A 27,190-nucleotide genomic window follows, 5' to 3' on the forward strand; every position below is an offset into this window, starting at 1 on the left:
TTCCCAAGACGTGTCTGAATGGGAGTCTAGACATGCCATCCTTGCTTCTCCTTATGCTGTTTAGAACCATATTTCTTTAGGGGCTCCATTTTGTATTGCTATCGCCTTCTTGGCTAAATGCTCTGGAATCTAACATATAGATGAAAACCATAGTCCACTGCCCTCTGCAGCACAGTGGACTATCAAGTTTTCATCTATATGTTAAATGGCAACTTGGATCACATTTCATTTCCCAACTCTGGATTTAGAGAGCCATCCCTTTTATTTGCCATTATGAGGGCATGTTATTCTGAATTATGCTCTCCCACAACTTACCTGGGTGCTCAAATGCATTCCCAGTTATACCTCAGAATGAAAGAACTGTTGGGAATTCTCTCTGGTAAGAGATACTCTCCTAATATAGCAGAGTGTACAGAGGCACAACACAGCGGAGTCTGCCCAGGCATGCGTGTATGCTAAGAGTAAAATAACCTGGAGCCAGTTCATTGTTTCAGATCAATATATGGAGCATTTATTAGTGAACTCCATTCTAGATAGTAAAGTGGAGAAATAGTATCTCTACTCTATCTAGATAGCTGGATGCAGATGGATTCTACATCTCTGCATACATAATGCAGGGAGAGAGGAGCTTGCATTGCATGTTGCAAGGAAAAAGAAAGGAAAGAGAAGGAAGAGGAAGTGGCCAGGCAGGCAGGCAGGAAGTCAATCCCTGAGAGTAGCAATCTACATACCAAAGGGATAATGTCAGAGCAGTAGAGAAAGGATGACCAATGTCTTGACCTCTCTAGCCCTCTGACCCACTAGTCTGTCCTCCTATGTCATTGAGACATGAGACAGCGCAAAGTCCTTCACTTCCAACAAGAACTTTAATCTTGCAGAAGCATTATGAAGAATTGGTAGACGTGCATTTTACAAAATGCGCCCTCACTTGACTTGTATTTCCATCTCTGAATAAAGTGTTTCTTTTTACTCTTCTCTTCTTTTTCTCCTCTTCCCCCGCTCTGCCTCGCCCCACCCCCCACCTTTCCTGAAATATGTGGGACTGATCTGCTCAGATTCCGAGGTGGCTTGGATGTTACGAGAGGTCAGACAGGAACAGAGTCTGTCTGCACCAATTTCCGTGGCAAGGAGATCATGTTCCATGTCTCTACAAAGCTACCCTTCACAGAGGGAGATGCCCAGCAGGTACCTGGTGCTTCGTGGCGCTTAGGGAGCTGCAAACTGTGGACGGGGTGGAAGAGAGAGTGATGTATGAGCATCTAGACTGGTAGCGACATATAGATATTTTAGTGTTGATGGAGCAAGCTGGGAGTGGGGTTTAGAATAGATTCAGGTTTTCAACTGAGATGGGAGGCCGGTGGGGTTAAGTAGGCCATGTTGGGCTATTTGCTGTTTGGAAGGATAACTCCCTCTCTTGTGTGCTTCCTTCCAGCTTCAGCGGAAGCGCCACATTGGGAACGATATTGTGGCCATTGTCTTCCAGGATGAAAATACTCCCTTTGTCCCTGACATGATTGCCTCCAATTTCCTGCATGCCTATGTGGCAGTGCAGCTTCATCACCATGCCCTTGGGGAGACTCTCTACAAGGTAAAATGCACACCTGGGAGCCATAAACACTTCAAAAGTAGCACCTGCTGCATCTCTGAACTTTTTCCGTTGCCTAAGCTCCTTGCTCCTGGCCATTAGGCCTGTGTAAATATTTGGCTCCAAGTAGCCAAAGTCAGATAATCCTCCGGGCCAAAGTCAAAGAACCCTTCCGAAGTGACTATCCCCATTGCCCACCTGCTCACAATGTTGCGCTGTTCCCCGCAGTGGTGGAGACCCTTAAAGATGCTGCTGGATGCTCTGGCAAACTCCAGTGGCATCTGGGAAGGCACGCAGGGAGCACTGGAAAGTGAGGAGTCCATGGGAAAGCACGGGAAGGATTCCACTTCCCAGACATTGCTGCAGCTCACCAGGGCACCTACTGGCCACGGTGGGGCTCTTCTGCTGTATTAGCAGCAGGGAGCGGCAGTCATGTGCCTGCATAACAGGGTCTTAATCTAAGTTGCACTTTGTCCCTCAAGAGGCAGGGATCAGATTGCTTTGTCATTGCTTAAAAGATGTGGAAGTGAAGCCTTTCGTGCTCACTGGTTCTGTGTATTTTGTTAAGAATGGCCAGTGTATCATGTGTGTGCCATTCTCCACCAATGCACAGGGTGCTGCTTGTTGTCCTCTGGTATCCTTAAATAAGTACCGAATTGACTTCTGTGATCACACTGGTAACGCTGACTCTGATTGGTGATAATGTGACCCATTCTTGTTTGGGGACAAGAACCTGGATAATGGCAGGCCGGTTAGTTTCTTAGTGCTGCATAAGCACCCAGCACAAATCCTGGAAGGAACAAGAGTGGGAGGCGAAGGTTGCCGAGGTGTTTTGCCACTCTGGTCTGCGATCTCTTCGAAAAAGCTAAGGAGGCTGTTCACACGAGCAGCCTGGACAGAGCTGCTTGAATGGAGCACCGGCGGTCAGAGCCGATCTTGGCGCTGCCCTGCCGGGTAGCCGAATTTCTGTCCTGGGGCTATTCTCGGGGTAGACTGGTACCCTGGAAATGTGTCTGCTGGGGCTGCCTGGAGTGGAAATCCCCCCAATGCGCCTGGCTCCTTGCGCAATGCATTGAGGGGTTTCTGGAGGCCAGGCTGTGTTCCCCAGGCCTCCAGATGGCTGTGCTGCCATGAGGAGCATGGCATTAATGGGCCTGTGAGTCGTGCAGTCCCGGAAACAGTAAAGATCATCTGGGGAAAAGGTCAGATCGATCCTGCCTTCCCCCGACCACACCCTCCCTGCCCTGCTCACAGGTTGTGAGAATGACCTGAAGGAGTTCCCTGGTGAAGAGAAATGCAGCTGATCTGATCTCTTTAGAGTTATCAAGGCATTTTTAGAGCATTGCCTAGTAAACCACAAATAAGCCCCCTTATATTATTATTATTTCTCTGTGTAAACTGCTTTGAAACTTTTGTTGAAAAGTGGTATATAAGTATTTGTTGTGGTGGTAGTAAATTTGCCGGTTAGCTGGGAATCAATGCAAAGATATTACAGTGAGGTGGGAGAAAGAATTGACAAAGGCAAGGATTAGGTGCAAAGGAAAACTTTCAAGTTGGAATTAAATAGCCAACAGTGTTGTTCTTGAATAGCACAGTGCTGAATAGCACAGGGTGTTTTTAGGCTTGCTTGGGGGTTTTTGCATGTGAGTTGCCATTTTGGAGGGGAATGGAGAGAGGGCAAGCTCTCCTCCAAGTCACTCTGCATGCAAAATGGATCCGTTTCCTGCTGCTCTGAGGCTCCAGACCCTGCCCTACACAAAGAGCCTTTCCACACAAGCAGTGTGGAGAGCCTTACCGGGCTCTGTGGGGGGAGAGTGGGCTGAGCCAGGAGCCAGGAGCCGACCCTGGGCGGCCAGATTGGCTGCCCACACAACTATGGGCTCTGTCACGAAGCCAGGAGGGGCGGTGGGGATTGGGGGCCGCCCGGCTCCTGGAAGTCCCAGGATGCCCCGTGCAAGTGCATGGGGCATTTTGGGGAGACCCCCGAGGCCGGGAGGCTGCTTGTATGTAGCCTCCCGGTCAGGGGTCTACTCATGTGTTGCTGCGCCTAGTAAAAGAGGGTTAGCAGAGTGCTAACGTGGGGGGAACTTAAGCGGGCTAAGTGAAGTAGTTTGTTTCGGAAATGCCTCAGAGTGAGGCAGAAACTCAGGTTGTGGTTAAGAATTGGTTAAAGGGTTTGCAAAGTGTTTAATTGTAAGTTGCTACAAGTCATAAATCTGTCTTGTGTTGTAATTCAGGCAAGAGGCCCCTCTCTGATATCTCCAGATAGTGAAGCGTGAAAACTAACTCCTTCAAGGACACATCTGGCTGGAAGGGGAGTAGCTGGAGCAAGATGACAAGGGGGAGAAATGCTCCATTATAATAGAGGAATGTTGTCTAATTGCAATAATGGTAATAATTGTAAAATGACGATTAAGTGATGCTGACCAATGAGGATTGTATACACTGAATACACTTAAGATGAGTATAAGACCTGAAGTCACTGATGTAATCTTCATCTCAGGTTGGGAGCTATTCCACTGAGATCATTGCTGGCAATAAATTCTGCTTTTTCTCAACTGTTGGTGTCAATTTTGCACTCTGAACCCGGGAGGGAATTCTGCTACAAGAGAGCTAGGAAAGGCCTACATGCCTAGGCCTTTCCTAGCTTCTTGCTACATCAGGAAGGAAAAAGAGGAAGAGGAAGTCTGTCTCTCAGGTGAGAGAATGAAACCTGAGACTATCAGCCTAAGAAAGGGAAAGTAGAGTAGAAAACCTGTAGTCAGATATGGGGCTCCCTTGCTCACTATCTCTACCCCTCGTGCCCCTAATGGTCAATAGGGTTACTGGGCTAAGAGTCGATGCCATCGGGAGCTGCATCTCCTCACACTTCTGGGTCTCCTCCACACAGTTTCTAACTGGTCAAAGACCAAAGAAGAGAAGTATTTATAATAGAACTTGGTACGAGTTTGCAGTTGAAGGTGGACATCCTTGGACTTTTCTAGATGGCAGGGGTGTGTGTGTGTGTGTGTTTTTAAAAAGCTTCTGCACAACTTCCTAAGCCGCCATTTTACCACTATCCAGATGCTTGCGTGGGTACCCATGCTCCTTCCTATCATGGTTTGACTCTCTGGCCACATGTTGAGCATGGACTTTGTGTGATTTTTCACAGTGCTCCCTGCCACCCAGCTCGTGGGTTCTGAGAAGAATCTGTCCCTTTTTCATTTCTGCTGAAGAGACATACGCTATGCCAAGTGCTGGCTGGGAGGTGGTGCTGTGAAAATGGGGCAAGGTCTGTGCTCAGCATGTAGCCAGAGAGTCAATGGGGAGCCCACACAAGCCGATGCTTGCATCTGGACAGTGGGCGAGATGGCATTAGGAAGTTGTGTGGAAGCTTTGAAAAGCCTTCATTTTACTGCTCTCTGGAAAAGCCCCTTGTCTCCACTTTCACCTTGCTTCTCAGTCTTAGAGTCAGAGTTTGCTAGCATGGCAGGACCTCGTTTTCTGTGTGCAGAGGCTGTTTTTGTGTGGGGGGAGCATTCAAACATGCATGCAGCCCGTAACCTGCAGCCCAGGAAAAAGGTTCCTCTGTGAATTGACTGATTGTGTAAACTGGCCCTCCTATATACTGTATATATATACTTGCCTTGTTTTCTGTTATTCTGACTTGGCTGTCTGTCTGTGCTTGTGTCCTCTTTGTTCTCCGACATGGGTGCCTTCTCTTTCTGGAGCAGGAGCGGACCCACAGTGCTCTTCTCGAGAGTCTTTATGAGGAGCTGCAGATCCGGAGACGCAGTATGATGGGCTTGGCCTCTGGAGATGATGACAAGATAGAGAATGGGGGTGGTGGCTCCTTTGAGAATTTCAAGGTGAGAGAACAGACACTTCGTTCCTTTTAGTGTAATGGTGTGTTTATCGATTTCTTGTTGTTCTGGAGAATATATGCAGTAACAACGGCAGGCTTGGGAGTATTGAAAGCACTTCACAGAAGTCCTCTTGGTTATTTCCTCTGCAAGGTAGGTTTGCAACACTTCCTCCAAGTTGTCGGTGTAAGGAGGAGGAGGGCTGAGGCCAAGGCCAAGAGACGGGGCTTACCGAAGGCAAAGGACTTCCCTGGCTCAGAGTTCAGGCTTTCCAGCCACCACTCTGCTACAATTTTGCAGTACCTGATTTCCAAAGAAAATACTTCCACATGTCTAGCTGCTTTTTGCGGGCAAGTTGTTAAGACTGGGGAAGCTATTGCACCAAGTTCTGGGGTCCCAGTGCAAGTTCTCCGAGAGGTCTCTTCCTTCCCCTTCCAGCTCACTCTTTGTTGTGCTCCCCAATGCCTGCACACTTTACAGTCCTCCTAACTTGTACAACTTGCACTCTCCCTGTCTTACTATAAAAAAATTACAATGAATGGAGGGGATGCATATTCTGTCGAATAATGAGCCCCTGGTGGCGCAGTGGTAAAACTGCCGCCCTGTAACCAGAAGGTTACAAGTTCGATCCTGACCAGGGGCTCAAGGTTGACTCAGCCTTCCATCCTTCCGAGGTCGGTAAAATGAGTACCCAGAATGTTGGGGGCAATATGCTAAATCATTGTAAACCGCTTAGAGAGCTCCGGCTAGAGAGCGGTATATAAATGTAAGTGCTATTGCTATTGCTATTGCTATTGCTATTGCTAATATTAGAAATGAAGAGTGAGGGAGGTCTGACATGCCATGATGTAAGCAACTTAGTCCGGTTTCATTGGTTGCTGTCTCCCACTACAGTCCAGGAGCAGGCAGAACAGGTTTTTGGGGTGCATAGCAATAGCACTAGCAATAGCACTTACATTTATATAGCGCTCTATAGCCGGAGCTCTCTAAGCAGTTTACAATGATTTTTTAGCATTTGCCTGGGGCTATCACGGCAAGGGCTGGGGTCCTGCTTCCCAGACCATGCACCCCAAAAACCTGTTGTGCCTGCTCCTGGACTGTAGTGGGAGACAGCAACCAATGAAACCGGACTAAGTTGCTTACATCATGGCATGTCAGACCTCCCTCACTCTTCATTTCTAATATTAGCTATAGCAATAGCAATAGCAATAGCACTTACATTTATATACCGCTCTCTAGCCGGAGCTCTCTAAGCGGTTTACAATGATTTAGCATATTGCCCCCAACATTCTGGGTACTCATTTTACCGACCTCGGAAGGATGGAAGGCTGAGTCAACCTTGAGCCCCTGGTCAGGATCGAACTTGTAACCTTCTGGTTACAGGGCGGCAGTTTTACCACTGCACCACCAGGGGCTCTTATCATGGAAATGCCATGATAACCCCAGGCAAAGTGCCTCATTGGGAGCGGGAGGATTTGCATGGAACTTGTTGGAAGTGTGAATGGGATCAAGGCTGGAGGATTTCATACCCTGTTTTGTACAACGCTGGGGGAGTCCACAAGAAGAACCTTTGCATCAGCCGCAGTTGTCAACTAAAGTGTTGTGTCCTGGAGCTGGGCACATCCACAGCCTTTGGGTACATCCAAGTTTGTAACTTGTCACATCACCTTGCAGCCACCTAATGGCACAGGAGGGAAGTAACGTGCCTAGGGAGCACGAGGTTGCTGTTTCGAATCCCCACTGGTATGTTTCCAAGACTAGTATGGGAAACACCTGTATTGGGCAGCAGAGATATAGGAAGGTGCTGAAAGGCATCATCTCACACTGCACGGGAGATGGCAATGGTTAAATCCCCCCCTGTATTCTCCCCAAGACAACCACAGGGCTCTGTGGTCTCCTGGAGTCGACACTGACTCGACGGCACCACCTGACTTTCCTTGACATCCCCTGGGCAGTTTCCATCTTGCTTTCCCAGGCTTTGATGGAGCTGCCCCTGCCCAGGACTGGAGAAATGCTTGTGGGGCTTCCTTCCACTGGCCGAAGAGAGGAGGACAAAGGTCTGTGGGGACCGAGTTCCTTTTCTCCAGATGCTTCTGGGCAGACTCTGCGAATAATCTTTACTTCAGCAAGAAAGAGAGGTTTCTAGTCCCTCCCGGTAGTTGTAGATATTCCTCTATATTCCAAGCTTCTTTTTCTTCCGAAAAGAGAAGCCTAGTAAGAGTAAGTCAAAAGCAACCTTGAAGAAGAGAGATGATTTTTTCATACTTACAAGCCCCTCGTGGCAGTTGCAGCTTCTCCTGCAGAATGCTCCTGTTCCACCCATCAGCAATGGCAGCTAAATCAAGCCTCCATGGGCAGAGACAGTATTCTTATACCAACTGCTGAATACCAAATACCACAGAACTATCACCTTAAAGGGGTGCGGGGTGGGGGGATACCTAATATCATTCTCTCTGCCCTTAAGTTTTTTGTGTTTTTTTTTAAAGACTGAGCCTCCGGCTGTTACCGGCAGTGACTAACCAATTGCACACAGACAGGCAGGTGGGGAAACAGCCCTCCCTTCTTCTTTGTCCCCAGCATTTGGTATTCAGCAGCATACTGCCTCTGCCCATGGAGGCTTGATCTAGTGGTCAGTACTGCTGGTGGAACAGGCAGGAGGAGTTTTGAGTGGGGAGAGAGAAGTGGATGGAGGTGTGGGAGTGGCTTGTAGCACCCCCACTTTTTGGAGGGCCCAGCTGCCCCTGGCACAGGGAGGGGCACAATGGTTTTGCAAGACCAACACAAAAAAATTAGGAACTAGATCAGTGGTTCCCAACCTGGGTTCCTCCAGAAGTTGTTGATCTAAACTCCCAGCATCCCCAGCCATAATAAATTGTAGCCAGGAATGATGGGAGTTGTAGTTCAGCAACATTGGGAAGAACCCAGGCTGGGAACCACGGATCTAGATTAAAGGGAGGGAGGGGGGTGCATCAGTGGGAGGAGGGATGCTGTTCTTATGAGCGTGTTCTGGTCTGCTCCTCCTTCTCTCGCTACCTCTCCTGCTAGCCCTGCTCCACCTGGACTTGAGAGCGCTGTGAGCCATCTGCAATGCAAGGGTGATGGAGCTGAGGGAGCTAATTGAGCCAGGAAAAGAATCAAGTAGGGAGTAACCTAATGGCCCAGCAGGGAAGTAACTTGCCTACGGAGCAAGAGGTTGTTGGGCTGAATCCCTGCTGGTATATTTCCCAGATAATGGGAAACTCCTATATTGGGCAGCAGCGATATAGGAAGATGCTGCAAGGCATCATCTCATACTGCGCGGGAGGATGCCATGGTAAACCCCTCCTGTATTCTACCAAAGAAAACTGCAGGGCTCTGTGGCTGCCAGGAGTCGACACTGACTCGATGGCACAACTTTACTTTAAGAGGAGATAGCAGCCAAGTCTTCTAAATAGCAGCACGGGGGAAGAAGAAATTGGCTCCATTGTTTTGGCAGGAAGCAGCCTACCTGCTAGTCATGATGAGGTCAGATGCCACTACTGTCTGAGTGCCTTACCTCGGGGATGAGATCACATATCTGTTATTCTTGGTTATTTCTGGAGTGTAAAAGGCAGGAGCTTGAAAGAAATGAGAATATTGGACAGGAAATGATGTAATGCCCTGAAGCATGCAACTCCTGCTTTTTCATGATGGTTGGCAATCATCTGGCACTCCCCCAAAAGGTGCAGAGTTTCAGGGGCAGCACTAAAGGGTTTAATTTCCTTTGGATGAAAAAGAACACAGGTGACTTCTCTTGTCTTGGTAGTAATTGCTTCATTTACAAAAATGCAAGCAGAGTATTATGAAAGCAAACGAATGTTCTTATAGCAACAGCAGATCCAGTAACCCTCAGTCAGAACCTCAGAGAGAGCCTGCGTGTCCCAAAGATGCTTCAGCCAATTTATCGTCCTGTTTCTCCTGTTCAGCAAGTTGTATGTGGAATGTAAACAGCAGGGAGAGCAGTCTTGCAGAAATTAACAACCTGAAAAAACAGCAACTTTCTTAAACCGGATATGCGACGTCATAGCACGATATCGCAGTGATTAAATTCAAAACAAGGCACTGGAAATGTGAACGGCAGGCATCCTGCTGTCTGCAAAGGGACTGCGGTGTCACGACGCAGGAAGTGTGGAAGCACACTTCAGAGATACGCCGTGACCCCGTTGCCGGGTCTAATCTGGAAAGTGCCCTGGATTCAAACTATAAACTGGTTCCAAATTGTTTTCTCTGTGCCCTGCCAACAGTTAGAAGGTATCGCCTTTCCAATTCTGATGGCTATTGCATTCCATGGACTGGAGAGAGACTTACAGATGGAACATTAAACATCCTTCTGCTGTTTAGATCCCCGACTCCTTGGTTAGACACAATAATAATTATCCCTCTCTCACTGCACTAGAATGAGGGGTCATCCCATGTAACTGAATGCTGATCAATTTAGGACCAACGAAAGGAGGTACTTTTTTTACACAGCACATAATTAATCTATGGAATCCTCTGCCATGGGATGTGGTGATGGCCACTAGCTTAGATGGCTTTAAAGGGGCTTAGATAAATCCAGGGAGGAGAGGGCTATCGACGGCTACTGGTCTGAGGGCTATAAGCCACCTCTAGCCTCAGAGGCAAAATAAATACCTAAATACCAGTTGCAGGGGAGCAACAGAAGGAGAAAGGGCATGCCTTCATCTCTTGTCTGTGGACCTCTCAGAGGCATTTGGTGGGCCACTCTGTGAAATAGGTTGCTGGACTAGATAGGGGCCTTGGGCTTGATCCAGCAGGGCTGTTCTTATAAGGATAGACCCATACACAGTAATCAAGATGACCAAACATACAGCAAAACTTGTAGCCCAGTCACCCAATGGCTATGTTTCCCACAATGTAATAATCATCCCTACCCAAAAACAGTGATGTAGGAAGGAATGCAGAAACTTTGCAATAAAAAAAGCCAAAAAATGTCCTATCCTAAGGAAACCCATCTTATGCAATATGTGTACATTACAAAAGTGAAGTATGTATTCCCGTATTCTGCACAATTTTGTTCTGATTTTGCTAGAAGCACTGAGCCATGCAAGGCATTGGAGCCCCCTTTCCTAGCCCACGAGCATTCTACTGATACCTCTGCCTCCGTTCCCTCTAGCTAGCCTGGCTTTGGGTATCTCATGAGTAGGCGTTGCCTGCTTGACTGAACTGGCCAGCTCTAAGGCTCTGGAACCTGCTTTTCTGTTCACAGAGATGACCCGGATGCTGAATTCCTGCCAATACCAGCAGCTTGTCTGTACTTGCACAGAATTGTGGCGCTCTGAGTAGGCCCTCCTACTGCAGGCGTGTCCATAGCATATATCTAGACCAGGGCCAGACAACTTCCTGCCCTCCAGCTGGTGTTGGACTTCGATGCCCATCATCCCTAGCCACAGTGGCCAGTAGTCGGGGATGATGAGTTTTGTACTCCAACAGCTGGAAGGCTGCAGCCCTAATCTAGAGAGTGCATTTTAAACCCCTCAACAAGCTCCATCAGACCCTGTGGTACTTCTGCAGGAGATGCTGATATTTCCGCTTAGCTCTTGCTAGGGAAAGGGATCAGGCAAGAATCAACGAGGCAATCTGCATTACTGGCTTTTCACTAAGAAAATGAGGATGGGAAGCAGCAGGGCAAAGGGTCTCTTTCTATGATGGACTCTTTCCCTGCCTCTGATTTGGAGAGAAAAATGCATACTCAATGCCCTCATTCAGGGTATCAGTTGTTGGGATGCACCACTGTAGAGTGTGGGGAATGCGGGGGCACTGAATCTAGTGGCAGACCATATCAACGCCACTGACTTAAATGGGTTTGATATTCATTTTCCCAGGGAACCCTTAGAAATGTAATTGTTTCCCCCTGGAGTGAGAATGGAACCTGTTCAGTGCATGATATTGTTGATCCTGTAACATGTGAAATGTCTATACGAGGAAAGAGGCACCTCTTCCCAATGGCACCAAATTAGTTCCCGAGCTGGCCACCCTGTTTAGCGAAACTCAGGGCTGACAAAAACCAAGGAGGCTGGCCACAAGCTCTTCGTAACCTCTGCTCTTGTGATACAGGTGCTGCAGTCGACAGCACATCCTGTAACCTGCCGCTGTTTAGTGCTCTCCGTCTTGGGGCTTTTTGCAATATAGACACATCCTGAATTCTTCTCTCCTTTGTAGAAGATCTGTCCCACTCAGGTCTGGTGCTTATTGATGGCCCTTATGGATAATCACTGACTCTGCTTTCTGCTTGTGCTGTACATGATAGTCCATGGCTAAAGTTTCCGTCTTAAGGGCATTTTCACTTGAAAGCAGATTCCATTCAAAGCAAGGAGACTGAACCACAAATGTGCTTAGAACTGGGGTACAAGCAGGAATGGGCTCTAGAGCTGGTAAGATTCTGGACTGCATGACTTCTGTGGCAGGTGAACTTTTGAATGACTTTTCACTTAACAAAACAGAACCACCTCCCTCTATCTAGTATACTAGAGTCACAGGGCAAGGCTTGTGCTGAACTTTACTGCCTTATATCCTAATATTGTGTATGCATGGTTGGGTTTGGTTTTGTTTGCTGCGGGGTGGGCCGCATTCAGAAATGCAATCCTCCACCTGCAGTTTAAAGTGGCATAATTTTGCCACATCAGCACGAACAAAAGTGAAAAATGACTCACAAAGAAAAGTAGCATAAACAAAATAAAGCCCCTTGAACTAAACTAGGTACCCCCCTCTACAATAACTGAGCAATAACGGAAAACACAGGAACAAAGAACGAACAGAACAAGGACGGGCTGAAACAAGAAAGGCTGAATAAGTCTTAAGTACGGACACTGTCTGCGATAGGCAACGTTGCTGACAGTGTTGACTTAGGAACCGCGTCGGCTTGATATAGGGCTCGAGATAACCAGCAGCCAACCAGGCTTTCCTGACTCAGCATTTCTATTGCCTCTTCTGTGAGATCTTGCTCCTGCGTGTCTCCCACTGAGCCTTTCTCTTGAGATGTCTTCTTAACACAGGTGAAATTCCAGCTTCCTCCTGATCAGTCTCCTCAGCCCTCATCTCTGCCAGCTGTTCAGATTGCTCTGTCTGCTGCCGTCCCAGCTCAGCTCCGGAGTCTGTTCTCACAGCCAAATCCTGCTGCTGTGCCTCTGAGCCTGTACTCTCAACCGAGTTCTCCCGCTCCTCCTCTGACTCTTCTGACTCAGAGGGCTGGGCCATGACATTGCCCCATGTATACCTGCCTGCCTTTGATATGTCATCGAGTAAAGCAAAGCAAGTGTGAAAAGAGATAAAGTATTGCTTATTCTACATTCTAAAGTGGCCTGGACACATTTGTTGGTACCCCTAGAAAAGATCATAAATAACTGAATTAGAGTGATTTTTCAAATTAGCTGTTTTCTTTAATTAGTATCACACATGTCTCCAGTTGTGCCTCCAGTCATTCCGCCTATTGAAATGGAGAAAAGCAATCACTCTGCTGTTTGGTATCATCGTGTGTCCCACAATGAACATGGACCAGAGAAAGCAAAGGAGAGAGTTGTCTGAGGAGATCAGAAAGAAAATTATAGACAAGCATGTTAAAGACAAAGGCTATAAGACCATGTCCAAGCAGTTTGATGTTCCTGTGACAACAGTTGCAAATATTATTAAGAAGTTCAAGGTCCATGGGATTGTAGCCAATCTCCCTGGACACGGCCACAAGAGGAAAACCGACCCCAGAATGGGCAGAAGGATAGTGAGAATGGTAGGCAAAAAGCCAAGGACAACTTCCAAAGAGATACAAGCTGAACTCCAAGGTACATCTGTGTCTGATCGCACCATCCATCACTTTTTGAGTGACAGTGGGGCCAATGGAAGAAGAGCCAGGAGGACTCCACTGTTGAAAGAAAAGCATAAAAAGCCAGACTGGAATTTGCTAAAATGCATATTGACAAGCCACAATGCTTCTGGGAGAATGTCCTTCGGACAAATGAGACAAAACTGGAGCTTTTTGGCAAGTCACATCAGTTCTATGTCCACAGATGAAAAAATGAAGCTTTCAAAGAAAAGAACACCCTACCTACTGTGAAACATGGAGGAGGCTCGGTTATGTTTTGGGGCTTCTTTGCTGCGTCTGGCACGGGGTGCCTTGAGTCTGTGCAGGGAACAATGAAATCTTCAGAATATCAAGACATTCTGGAGCGAAACGTACTGCTCAGTATCAGAAAGCTCTGTCTCAGTCGCAGGTCATGCATCCTCCAACAGGATAATGACCCCAAACACACAGCTAAAAGCACCCAAGAATGGCTAAGGACAAAACATTGGACTATTCTGAAGTGGCCTTCTATGAGCCCTGGTTTGAATCCTATCAAACATCTATGGAAAGAACTGCAACATGCAGTCTGGAAAAGGCACCCTTCCAACCTGACACAGCTGGAGCAGTTTGCTCAGGAAGAGTGGGCCAAACTACTTGTTGACAGGTACAGAAGTCTCACTGAGAGCTACAGGAATCGCTTGTTTGCAGTGATTGCCTCTAAAGGCAGTGCAACAAAATGTGAGATTAAGGGTCCCATCATTTTTGTCCATGCCATTTTCATTTGTGTTATTTGAAATATTATGTTGTATCAAAATTCTAAAGTAAAGTCTGTTTTTCGTTAAATGTGGAATAAACAATGATGGGTGCCAATTACGTTTGTCAGTTTCAAGGTTTTTCAGAGACCATTGTGGGTTCTTCTTTTTTTGGGGAGGGGTACCAACACATTTGTACACGTGTGTAGGAATAGCCAGAGTCTGTGGAGCGAACTAGACAAGACACTGAAGACACAGGCAGCGTCTGTTTGTTTTAGTTTTTTATTTTGAACTAAGTGTAAACTCCAAGTTTGATGAGAGCAGCAGCAGGGGGAAGAAGCGGTGTTTAGCCCTTTCCCCGTGGGCTGTTTCCCCATTCTCAATTCTGCCCCTGCTTACTTTCTCCCAGCATCTCAGATCACCAGCGGACATCCTGACTAACGAAGTGTGTGTGTGCTTCAAGGGACTGAAGGGCAGGTTGGGAGCCCTTGAAGAGTTCCCCCCTTTCCTCCTGCATGCACCCTGTTGATCCAGAGCCCTTAGAATCCAGAGCACTCCCCACACTCCAGAAGGGCTCTGCAAGATTGGAAACGCATTGCTGGCTGGGACTTGTGTAAGGGCTCCCGTCATGGCCCCACAGTCTCTTGAAGTGTGCGTACTTCATTAGTGGGGATGTCGGCCACTGTATCTTTCCCAGCCAGAAGAAAAGCAACTGGATAGAATGTTTTTGATCAAGCAAAGGGCCTGTAGGGAAGGCGTTAATCACCCCCTCCCTCATTGCTACTGCTCTGATCAAATTTAAATTAGGAACATAGGAAGCTGCCATATACTGAGTCAGACCATTGGTCTATCTAGCTCACTCAGTAGTGTCTTCACAGACTGGCAGTGGCTCCTCCAAGGTTGCAGGCAGGAATTTCTCTCAGCCCTGTCTTGGAGAAGCCAGGGAGGGAACTTGGAACCTTCTCCTCTTCCCAGAGTGGCTCCATCCCCGGAGGGGAATATCTTACAGTGCTCACACATCAAGTCTCCCATTCAGATGCAACCAGAACAGACCCTGCTTAGCTAAGGGGACAAGTCTTGCTTGCTAACACAAGACCAGTTCTTTAAATACAATAAAAATTGTTTCCAATCTTCTTTAAAACATTCTAAATTTGGGTCTCTTATCAATACTGTAAGTTTTGCCATCTCCACATATTCCAAAATTTTTATCAGCCAATCTTCTTTTGAAGGCAGTTCATTGCTCTTCCATTTCTGTGCATATATTATTCTGGCTGCCGTGGTAGCGTACATAAAGAATGTTAAGTTAGTTGTAGAAAACACTCCTTCTGTTATTCCCAGCAGGAAGGATTCTGGCTTCTTAGGAAATGTCGTTTTAAATATTTTCTTTAACTCATTATATATCATGTCCCAAAAGGCCTTAGCCTTCCTACAAGTCCACCACATATGAAAAAAGGTTCCTTCAGAGTGTCCACATTTCCAACATTTGTTTGAAACATTTTTATACATTAATGCCAATTTTTTAGTTGTCAAATACCACCTATACATCATTTTATAATAATTTTCTTTTAAAACATAACATGCAGTGAACTTTAAATCTTGGGCCCATTTTACCATAGTCGTTTTAACCACTTCGTCTCTTGTCTCCTCCAAAAGCAAGAGCTTATATATTTTAGAAACTAATTTTTCATCATTTTCACACAGCTCCTTCTCAAATCTCGACATCTGATCCTCAAATCCAACTTTAAGATCCTTCTTATAAACTTCGTTTAGCTGATGGTACTGAAACCAATCACTAACCAAATTTTGTACTTCAATTAAACTTTTTAACTTACAGTCCTTTCCTTGAAAATATAACAGATCCCTATAAGTACCCCATTGCGATTGGAGATTTACCTCTTTACGTGATAAAGCTTCAATCGGAGATACCCATAGCGGAGTTTTAGGTTCCAGCCATTTTCTATATTTTACCCATACCCTCATTAGACTCCTTCTTACATAGTGATTCAGAAAGTCTTTATGTATCTTACTTTTTTCATACCACAAATATGAATGCCATCCAAACCTTCTATCAAATCCTTCCAAATCAAGTATTCTAGGATTTCTTAATGTTATCCATTCTTTTAACCACGTCAAACAAACAGCATCAAAATACAACCTTAAGTCTGGTAGGGTAAGACCATCTCTTTCCTTTGTATCTGTTAAATTCTTAAAATTAATTCTTGGTCTTTTCCCTTGCCAAACAAATTTAGTTATGTCCTTCTGTCATTGCTTAAAACAAGTTAATGTATTGATTATAGGAATAGTCTGAAAAAGAAATAACATTTTAGGCAAGACATTCATTTTCACCACTGAAATTCTTCCCATTAAAGACAAATTCCTATTAGACCATCTTTGTAAATCAGTTTTCACTGTATTCCATATAATATAATTATTTGAGAACAACAAAGAATTATTATTTGTCAGCCAAACCCCCAGATATTTAATTTTCTTCTCCACTTCCAACTCACTTATTTCAGAGAATCTATCCTTAGATTTCTGATCCATATTTTTAGTCAAGACCTTCGTTTTAGTCTTATTTATATAAAACCCAGCCAATTGGCCAAATTGTTGTATTTTTCCCCAAGAGTCTTCCAATCTTGTCCAATGGATTTTCTAAAAAGAACACAATATCATCCGCAAAGGCTCTTAGTTTATATTCTTGTTTCCCAATTTTCGGGCCTTGTAAGCTCCACACCACAACTCATATATCTTATCACTGCCAGTTAAATTTTCTCACGGTAGAGTGGAATGCCTTCTTCCTTTAATTGGCTGACTTGATGATAGACATATTCAATAGCAAACAGCAAAACACTTCTTTCATAGACTTTCTCAAACAGAAGTGGGGGAAAAAAAGCAATAGTAATTCCCACTAATATAGGGTGTTTTTTTTAAGCTTTAAAGCTTTTAGACATCAGTTCAGTTCTTGAATTCCAGCATTTAGTAAGAAGATTGAATTTCCCTCCTTGATTTATAGTCAGAAAACTTACAGCATCAGCTTGAGTTCTGTGAACTCCTTCCAACAAAAGCAGGCACAATTCCAGCAAGTTATCCTTAATCACGCTGAGAGGTGAGCTTCTTGAACTTTAAGTAATTAATTAAATCCAAACCGTAGAGATTAGATGCCAACCAGCTTCCGTCGAAAGGATTTCCGATGGAGGAGTGAGCTTGATGTATCCCAGCCCCCACCGCTCTACTTAAAACAGAACTGCGCTCTTCAACACAGCTCTAAATTAAGGAGCCGGCTCAGGGGGAATCTGTGGGCGATCTTGATCCAAACCCTTTAATCCAGGGTGGCGTGGGGGTGGTGGTTATGAAGCCTCAAAACCCCCTTAAATTACTCCTCCTCGGTCTCCCCTGTCGGGAAGCGTGCAGCCTCGTTAGCAATCCAACCGGAAGTCCGACTATGTGGCTCTTCTGACAGATTAGCCCGTATCAAAACTGTGGTGTCTCAAAAGCAGAGAACTGGAAAGTGCTGTGATGTTTGTAGTGCGAGGAATAATGACAGAAAATTGTGCTGTTTGCTACAGAAAAGGGTCAAGAATCCTTGAGATCACTAGTCCAACTAGTGAAAAGGGGAGTCATTTCTCTGGCCTTGAGCTTCTGGAGAATCTAAATGGTCCCTACACAGCCTGGGCTGGAGGAGCGTCTGCTGATGAGCCTTATAGAAATTGTTAGCTCTTTTGGAAGGACTCTTGGCTCTGTGTAATAATCTGTTTCTCATTTCTCCTTAGCAAAGACGTTGCTGAAAGAATACAGAAGGTACTGGAGAGTCCAGGACCCTTCTTTGATCTCAAGTCAGATGGTTCCTCCAGTCCCAGTTCCCCAGAATTCCCTAACAGGAAGTGCAAGTGAGTTCCGACAAAATATTGTTGTGAAGGGAGAGGCTAGAAAAGGTTTCAGTAGAGCATAGAAAAATTGTTCATCCCTACTGTGTTGCTACCTACCAATACAGAAGACATTGGCTGACATGATGTGCAGCCCACCAACCTCTGTAAGGATGCGTTGTGGGGCTCTTGCAGTCACAGACTTCATAGGAAGCTCCAAGGTTGCCCTGAGGCAGCATCTGTGGAAGCTATGTTTCCACAGGTTTCCCCAGTTGGCACTTCCTCTCAAGGCTGCAGAGCCCCACAGTGGATCCTCCTTATGGAGGTGGTAAGCTGCGCACCATGTCAGCCATTGAGCATAGTAGTTAGAGGCTTGAGCAGTTCTGTTCTGACAGAATAGACTTTAAGATCTATATACAACAGGAAAGCTTTGTTGTAGAGATGTGCGTGAAACGGATTTTGCATTCTGTCCCAAGCTCGGAATGGAATGCAAAATTCCTGGAAAGTTCTGTCAGAACAACCAGTCGTGTCAGTTGTTCCGACGGAATGACCCTGTTTTGAGTCAGAACGCTCCGAGCACCATTTCCGACTCCCAAATGGTGGTGCTGACCACAAAAATGGCTGCCATGTGTGTGCAGAGGCCAGAAAAGCGCCATTTTGCTCTAATGTTTTGAGCTCGAGTTATTCTGTTCTGAGCTCATTTGAAGGCACTCTGCTCTGAGCTCGGAACACTTGAAATGGCTGGTTCGCAGTCAGAATGTTCCGACCATGATCCATTCTGCATATCCCTACGTTGTTGTAAGGGAATGTAACATTTTTTGATCCTGTGTTATTACAAGGGGGGTGACTGGGGCTCCTGTTCTTTCAGCAGAATCTCCTCCAGCCAGACATCCGGGTATTGTGTGATGCAGCCCCTGTCCCACTCCTCATCCAATGTGAGCAGCTGTTGCAGAAGAGTGAGTAAAAATGAAACGTCTGAGGAGGAGGAGATTGAGGCGGTCAGTGTGGGGTCTTCTGAGCCCCTTTCACTCAAGTAATTCCCCTGTCTCAACTGAGTAGATACAGCAACCCTAAAAGCTCCCTCTTAACATCTAGTGACGGGGGCCTCTTTCCCATTTCTTTTGTGCAAGAGTTGATGTGTTCCCTTGAAGGTCCCCAGAAGCAGGACACGCTGGCTCAGAGTGCGTGGTTGGACGATAATGTCTGTACACCCAGCAGTACCAGCTCACCAGGTAAAGACAGCAGGAATTCTTGTGTGTTCTTGGTCAGACTGTACATTCCAGGGGCAAGGATACAATGGATAAATGTGTGTGTAGATCGACATTGTTTGTCCAACATTGGAATGGGTCAGTCCAAGATTCTGTATACCCTTATGAATGGTTATCAATGCTATGATTTGTTAATTGAATGATTTTGATATTTCAGTTTAAACAAACTTCAACAGATTGTTCAGGTCAACTCATACAATACTCTGGCAGTCTTGTTGATGTGCAAAGTCATGGCAGGCCTCATGACACTACAATGATGACAGGAATGTTTATATTGCACAAGAAGATTTGAATCATATGGGAACGTTGCTGCCCTGATGGAAGGAGGATACCAGCATGGGAAAGACCCCATGGGTGTCCTGGCCTATTGGCATAATGTATTCCCGATTCTCCCTTCAACCTCCGACATTTCGGGAGGCGACTGAAACCTTAAAATAGCAACACCTCTTGAATTTCCCCATAAAAGATAAATAGGGTCAGCAATTTTCCAGGGACTAGTACCAGAAGATTGGGACTGTCTTAGGCACATTTAGTTAGCAGGTGATTATGATTCAGTGTCACAGTTGGGAAAAGCCTGAGTGGAAAAGGATGAATCTAAAGCTCCCCAAATATGTTGATTTAAAAACCTGCTTTTTTAAAACCCTTGGTTCTTTTTCAGTAACTCGGCTGCTCCCTTCCGGCAGCGGTGCAGGCTCTATGGAGAAGGGGAAAGGTGGCAAAGTGGATGCTCACCGTTACAGCCCAGTATGTTTCAGTTTCTCCCATGACATTCAGGAGGCAGGGAGGTGATTCGTGGGTTCTTCATATCTAGGAAACCAGGGGCAAGGGGAAGAATTTTTAAGAAACTGCCACTTCCTTGTTCCACAGGCCTCCATTTTGTGCTGTGTGTGATATCATCGCTGGAGGGGTGTCTCAGTGCATGCTGGGTAATGCACAGGTAATCCACACCCTAGGGGGCCTTGGTGCCCTAGGGTAAGGGAATAAGGGCATGTGGGGGAAAGATGACGGAAGGGAAAGGGACTCTGCCGTTCCTACACAACCAGGTAGAAAAATGTGGGTTGGAATCCAAAGTAAAACATCTTTGGGTCTGTGTTCTCCTTTGCCCCACAGCACTTCCCAATCCCTTTTCCTTGGCCCTCTTGCCACACTGTGTGGGCCATCTCTCGAGAAGATGAATATGCTCTGTTCCCTACCCAACACCATTCTCTCACGGAGCCTCCTGCATGCTTCTAACAGGCTTGGTGAACCTTTTGGCTAAATTCTCCCCCAAGTCTCTGTTCCTTACAATGCCCTTCCGTCCTCCGTCTCTCTGTGTTGCTGTGGCTTGCTGCTTTTCTGAATCTTCTCTCTGCTCAATGGCTAGTTTTGTGTGTGTCTGTCTTTGCTGCTTTCTGTCTCCTGTCATTAAGGTTGGTTGCACCCTTTTGTCAGTTTCCCAGTGTGTTTAGGGAAGTGTAAGGTGTTGAGGTCAGGAGAGGGGCAGCCAAGGCTAGGGAGGCTTTCGAATGGCACTCTGCAGCTTCTTTGATCTGTAACTCATTTTCCAGGCAATGTGCTCTTTGTCCCCTGAATACTACCTGATCTGGCACAATATTAATTTTTCGGTCTGGCTTTGCAAGAGACAAGCAGAGCGTCTTGCAGCACAATGGATGCCAGGCTATTGTGTGGGCTCCATAGATCAGGAGGATACAGGAAGCCCAGCCCACTGGACCCTGGTTAACTCATCACTTAGCTGCTTGTGCCCTAACAGGCAGTGCTTTCTGCTTTGCAGGATCAGACCCAATTGAACCCAGTGTTGATTCTGAAATCCTTCCACCATCTTTCTACCCTCTGAATATCAAGCAAGTGATTCATATGGCCACATGCAGCTAACATGCTGCTTGGCTCTGCATGACATTTGGTAAAAAGCAGTCACAGGGGAGGTCCAGAATGGGGAGGGGGATATTACCTTTTATCATGATCCCAATTCAAGTTGCAGGCTTGCGCAACTGCTATTCAGTAAACAAACCACAATGCAAACAAGATGCTTAAAATCACGTCTAGTTTAGCCCTGGTGACCAAACTTGTCATGTGATGGCATTGGTGCATCCCTGCAAACAGTCCAAATGACCTGAGTGTTTATTGCTGACTTGTGTATCAGCCCAGAGTGAGTGTGTGAATTGGCCTCCCAGCTGCATTCATAGTAAGTGCCATGTTGTTGTTCTTCCATACTTTCTACCCACAGTCCCCTCCCCCTCCTCCAGCACCAAAGGGTGTTCCCTCCAATGGGATGAGCATTCTGGGGAGCCTCTGAGCAATGTCATTAGCCTTGTAGGAAAAACCTTGTGGAAGGAGATTATTTCAGGCTGGCTAAAAAGCCCACACAGATCTCTACAGCAACCACTTGCCCCACTTGTTACCCCTGCTAACTTGGCAAAGAGGCACCTTTTAACATGGTGATTCTCTTTATTTAGCAGGGGGAGAGTAACTGGCCCTATCCACCCCCAGCACAGTACTTCCAGTGACTGTTGCTGCTGTCTCTCTTATGTTTCTTTTTAGATTATGAGCCCTTTGGGGACAGGGATCCATCTTATTGAGTTGTTATTTCTCTGTGTAAACCGCCCTGAGCCATTTTTGGAAGGGCGGTATAGAAATCAAATAAATAAATAATAATAAATAAATAATGAATCTATTTTGGGCTTAAAATAAATTTTAAAAATGATTCATGTATAGCTTCCTCAGCTGGTCACCTGAGATTTTTTTTACTCCCGCCACACACGTTGACAAGTCTGGATTCTTTACGGAGGCTGCTGGTAACTGACAGGTCACTTTCTGGCTTCTCTGCTGCAGTGCTGTCTGGTGTAATCTCCAAGAGGGGAGGGCTTTTTCTGTCTGTCCTTATTACAGCTAAAGTAAGTGTCCATGATCCAACATGGAAGGACTCTTGTACCCAACTAAGCCTTCTCAGGAAGGCAATGTCTGTGTCCCAAATTCACTCTTCAGACTCCAGGCCTCAAAAACTGAGTACTGAAAACCTTATCACTCTAAAGATTATACCCGATTTGTAAGAAGGCCTGCTCCAACAGGTGCTGCATTATGCAGCATAAATACATGTGCATATTTATTTATTTTATGTTATTGTTAAATTTATATACTGCCTTTCATTAAAGCAATCCCAAGGCGGTTTACAGCAAAAATAATTTTAACACAAGATGGTAAAAAAGACACAATTAAAATATTAAGTGTGTGGGGGGAAAAATATTAAATCCGATTAAAATTTTTAAAACAAAAAGCATAAAAGCAATAAAGATTATAAGGAGCAGCAGCAGAGAATCAAATGAATGCCTGGGCAAAAAGGCAAGATTTGACTTTTTTTTCCTAAAAGCTGTGATGGAAACTGAGGAGCGAATAGCCACCGGGAGAGCATTCCAGAGTCTGGGGGCAGCAACAGAGAAGGCCCTGTCCAGCGTGCACGACAAGAGTGTCTCCCTCATTGTCGGCACCTGGAGCAGACCCCGCTCAGATGATCTCGTCAAGCGGGCAGCAACCCTTGGGAGCAGGCGGTCCCTCAGGTATCCCGGGCCCAAACCGTTTAGGGCTTTAAAGGTCAAAACCAGCACCTTGAATTGGACCCGGAAACAAACTGGTAGCCAGGGCAGCTCTTTCAAAATGGGTGTGATGTGCTCCCACCGGGCAGCTCCGGATAAAACCCTAGCTGCCGCATTTTGCACTAGCTGCAGTTTCCGGATGTTCTTCAAGGCAGCCCCACATAGAGCATGTTACAGTAATCCAGCCTTGACGTGACTAAGGCATGGGTAACTGTGGCCAGATCTGCCTTCTCGAGAAAAGGACACAGCTAGTGCACTAGCCGAAGCCATGCAAAGGCACCCCTGGCCACCGCCTCCACCTGAGCTTCCAAAAGCAGAGCCAGGTCCAGTAATACCGCCAAGCTGCGTACTCGTTCCATTCAAGGGGAGGACAACTCCATCCAGAACCGGTAAAATCTCCTCATCCCGATTGGCTCTCCTACTGACCAACATTACCTCCGTCTTGTCTGGATTCAATTTCAGTTTATTAGCCCACATCCAACCCATCACGGCCTCCAGACCCTGATTCAGGACATCCACCGCCTCCCTAGGATCAGGTGACAAGGAGAGATAGAGCTGAGTGTCATCCGCATATTGCTGACAACTCCGTCCAAGTCCCCGGATGACCTCTCCCAGCGGTTTCATGTAGATGTTAAACAGCATGGAGGATAAGACCGAACCCTGCGGGACCCCACAGGCCAATGGCCACGGAGCTGAGCAGTAGTCCCCCAGTACCACCTTCTGGACCCTCCCTCCAAGAAATGACCAGAACCACTGCAACACAGTACCTCCGATTCCCGTACTCGAGAGGCGGCCCAGAAGGATACCATGGTAGATGGTATCGAATGCCGCCGAGAGGTCCAGCAGAACCAACAGGGACGCACTTCCCTTGTCTAGTTCCCGGCATAGGTCATCCACTAGAGCAACCAAGGCAGTCTCAGTCCCATATCCGGGCGAAAGCCAGATTGAAAAGGGTCCAGATAATCCGTATCATCCAAGACCCTCTGCAGCTGGGACACCACCACACGCTCTATCACCTTGTCCAAAAAGGGCAGATTAGAGACCAGTCTATAGTTGTTCAGGTTGGAGGAATCAAGGGAGGGCTTTTTTAATAATGGTCTCACCATCGTCTCCTTGAGGCATGATGGCATCCTGCCCTCCCTTAATGAGGCATTGATAATCACCTCCAACCATCTACCTGCCCCCTCCCTGGCAGCTTTATTAGCCATGAAGGACAAGGGTCAAGAGCACACAATGTCACCCGTACACTGCCCAGCATATGATAGCAGGAGGGGTGTGTGTTCCATTTCATAATTCATGGGACTCCTCAGATCTATGGAATTTCACTGTACATACATGTATATGTATATGTATGTGACTGTAGGGGACCAAGAGTCAAGTAGGCTAAACTTCTTAGCAGACGAAGTTCATTCTCTAAAGACAAAGTCTGAGACACACATGATAACATATAGGACAATTTTGAAACTCAGTTAAGTAGACTAACAAAACAGAAGATAGTTGAAATCTAATTGACCTATCTAGTCAGTGGGTCAGGAATGTTGAGCAGGATGCCAATAGTGGGGCCCAAAGCCTCTCCTGGAAGCCAATCTCTTGATCAGATGCAAGCTGGGCACATCAAGTTGGAGACTTTTACATATTAAGTAGCCACTCTGGCATATGGGTGGGGTGGGTGTACAGCTCTGCCAGACAGAAGCCGGAAGGCCTTGACAGCAGGTCAAGCCGGCGCTCCAGCCTGCCCCAGTCTCAAACCAGTTAAGAGGCAAACCCACACCAGGGTAACCAAACTAGGGTCATGGGAGGTAACAGGAAGTCCAAGGCCATTCCATCTGCCTTGCCAGGGCTCACCAACTGGCCCCTCTGCCTCCTGTGGAGCTTCCAGCCTAGATGAGGAGCAGCCTGCTTGTTTGCTGCCAAGTTCTAGCTGGCTGGTTGCCAGCCCCCAGATTGCTGAATATTACCACCTGTCGCCTGCCCTGGGAACTGCTTGTGGGAGGAGTGGCTGTTGGGGCTTGTCGGTTTAAAAGCAAGGAGGCCCGCCAAAGGTGTAGCTATCGCGCCGCTTATAGGCGGCCGCCAATGGGGGTCAGCCTTTGGGGCTGGGCCTTTGAGGGTGGGACTGAGGGCTGGAGGGTTGGGCTGTGCTAGGCCTTTTGCAGGTATGTGTTTGGGCTCTCTTGAATGGGATGGTGCTGGGGGTGCACCCAGCGGTTCTAGAGCAGATATTACTGTGGTGGTGGGAGATAGAAGAACTGGCGCTGGCAGAGCAGCTGGCCATTACAGGGGAAGAGAAATCAGTAATTGAGTAACTGTTTCCACTTCCAACTGCTTTGTCAACTCTCAGGCCTCGGGGAGGCCAATATCCTCATTGAGGCTGGCTTGTCATAGTTGTCAGCAGCCATGACAACTATGGGCCTATCCCAATTAGTTTCAGAACCAACTCATGTTGCCAGCCACGCACTCGATTTGGTCTTTTGTTCAGATCAGGGGGGTGTTCTGTGGGTGGGAGATCCTATGGCTTCCCCATTGTCATGGATGGTCCACTATCTGGTAAAGGTTGGTCTCACAGCCACAATCCAACGTGCAGTGGTGGTGGACCTATTCGGATGGTCCGTCCAAAAAGGCTGCTGGACCCAGTGGGATTTCCAAAGGCCTTGGAGGATTTTGATGTTGGTGCGATCAGTGATTCTGTTGATGCCCTGGTGGGAACCTGGAACAGAGAACTCATCAGGGGATTAGACACGATCGCTCCTAAGCATCCCTTCCAAACTGCTTCAAAAATGGCCCCTGAGTACACTGAGGAGTTGTGGGGGCTGAAGCAGTTGGGTAGGCGAGAAGAGCACAAGTGGTGGAGAACTCGGTTTGTATCACACAGGATGCAGCATGTAACCCATTTGAAGACTTATGCGGTGGCGGTGCAGGGAGTGAAAAAGATTTTGGTCTGCGTGCATTACGACTGCAGGTTCGTGCTCAGTGGAGCTATCCCGGATTGTGAGGAGTTTGGTTTCTGCTCCTTCCACCTCAAATCCATCCCCGGGGTCGTTCTGCTGTGATGCTTTTACTGGGTCCTTTGTGAACAAGATCTCCTGTATTTGGGCCGACTTGGATTCCACTATTTCTTCAGGGTCTATGGAGGAGGTGTCCAGTGATCCCTCTTGCAGTATTAGATTGGATCAGTTTCAATCGGACTCCTGAGGATGTGGACAAGCTGCTTGGGGTGGTGTGGCCTACCACCTGTTCTCTGGATCCTTGCCCAACTTGGCTGCTTCTATCTAGCAGGGAGATTGTTGGAGGTGACCTAGTTAATATAAGTGCATCACTGAAGGAGGGTAGGGTGCCTCCTTGTCTGAAGGAGGCAATGGTAAGACCACTTAAGAAGCCTTCCCTGAACCCCTTAGTGATAGATAGTTACAGGCCAATCTCCCTTGATTGGGCAAGGTGATTGAGAAGGTGGTGGCCGGCCAGCTCCAGGCAGTCTTGAAGGAAACTGATTATCTAGGGGATAGCTCCCAAAGACAAGATGGACCCAAGATGGTGTCTGTCCAAAGCTTGATACATCTGAATACATCATCATTCACAACAAGCCAGCCAGGTAGTCCGGCAGTACAACTCCATATTAGGCCATCAGGCTTACAATACTACCATTGTTAAAGGAGTGCTTATGCAGCCTCTAGGAGGCAGTTCAGATACCAGCATCATCACCTCTCCTGACTAGCAGGCCAGAACAAAGCAAGGCATAGAGAATGCTTATAATGTTGCAGGTTGCAAGGTCTGCTTAGTATGAGAACCAAAGCATACTACGCAGATTCTTTCCCACTGACATATGTTCAGGAATACAAGATGGAGGGGACTCTCTTCAGCTACCATCCAAATGGTGTAGCAAGAGCTCAGTTCTCCATTAACTACATACCCTAGGATCAATACATAGAGATCAATATGAAATGCTTAGATTCCCAGGTAACAGTTCAAAGGCTGCCGGGGTGCCGCCTTAAGAGTGGGGAAGGGTACACTCACCCCTCCCGCTACTTCCTCCTGCCGGGGTAGTTTGCTTAGAAAGCTAATCGGGACAGCAGCGCATCTCCCTGCCACCCCATTGCCCCCGTTGGCCGGACGTCCCTGATGTGCCTGCGCGCACCAGCATGCACACACGCCCACGTGTGCAGGCACGTCAGGGACTTCCAGCCATATCCGGCCAACGGGGTGACAGGGAGGTATGCTGCCGCCTCGATTAGCTTTCTAAACAAAGGACGCCGGCGGGGGGGAGTGGCAGGAAGGGTATGGGCACCCTCCCCCACTCTTAAAGCGGCACGCCTGCCGCCTTTGACCTGCCCCTCCACGGTTCCATGCGCATCCCTCATCCTAACTGCCCCTCTGCACTCTGGGACAATAACATCCTAGGGTGCAAATGCTGTGCGTGGGATAAGCTGATCATCTCTAGTTCATTCAATATTCCTGATTCCACTTGACTGCCTTGTCCTTGCATACC

The 27,190-nt window shown here is 47.0% G+C and overlaps 1 protein-coding gene and 1 long non-coding RNA gene across 3 annotated transcripts in view; both read left to right on the forward strand.

The window, feature by feature from the left end:
- LOC128343690 (rap1 GTPase-activating protein 1-like) overlaps window positions 1-14,430 on the forward strand; it is a 29,467-nt gene extending 15,037 nt beyond the window's left edge. Inside the window, exons 4-8 of the mRNA XM_053293125.1 lie at window positions 1,056-1,185; window positions 1,433-1,588; window positions 5,299-5,433; window positions 12,869-13,166; window positions 14,399-14,430. Coding sequence (XP_053149100.1) covers window positions 1,056-1,185; window positions 1,433-1,588; window positions 5,299-5,433; window positions 12,869-13,166; window positions 14,399-14,430 — 751 coding nt within the window. The remainder of the gene's footprint in view (window positions 1-1,055; window positions 1,186-1,432; window positions 1,589-5,298; window positions 5,434-12,868; window positions 13,167-14,398) is intronic.
- Window positions 14,431-17,680: 3,250 nt separating this feature from the next.
- LOC128345389 (uncharacterized) lies at window positions 17,681-20,323 on the forward strand. Of its 2 annotated transcripts, XR_008316428.1 has the most exons (5): window positions 17,681-17,876; window positions 18,721-18,808; window positions 18,983-19,084; window positions 19,779-19,864; window positions 19,988-20,323. It is a non-coding gene; the product is annotated as an uncharacterized LOC128345389 (long non-coding RNA). The 2 variants fall into 2 exon arrangements; XR_008316427.1 differs by lacking the exons at window positions 17,681-17,876; window positions 18,721-18,808 and having other exon boundaries at window positions 18,831-19,084.
- The last annotated feature ends 6,867 nt before the right edge of the window (window positions 20,324-27,190 follow it).

The sequence above is a fragment of the Hemicordylus capensis genome, chromosome 2 (assembly GCF_027244095.1).
Source record: "Hemicordylus capensis ecotype Gifberg chromosome 2, rHemCap1.1.pri, whole genome shotgun sequence".
Classification (NCBI taxonomy): Eukaryota; Metazoa; Chordata; class Lepidosauria; order Squamata; family Cordylidae; genus Hemicordylus; species Hemicordylus capensis.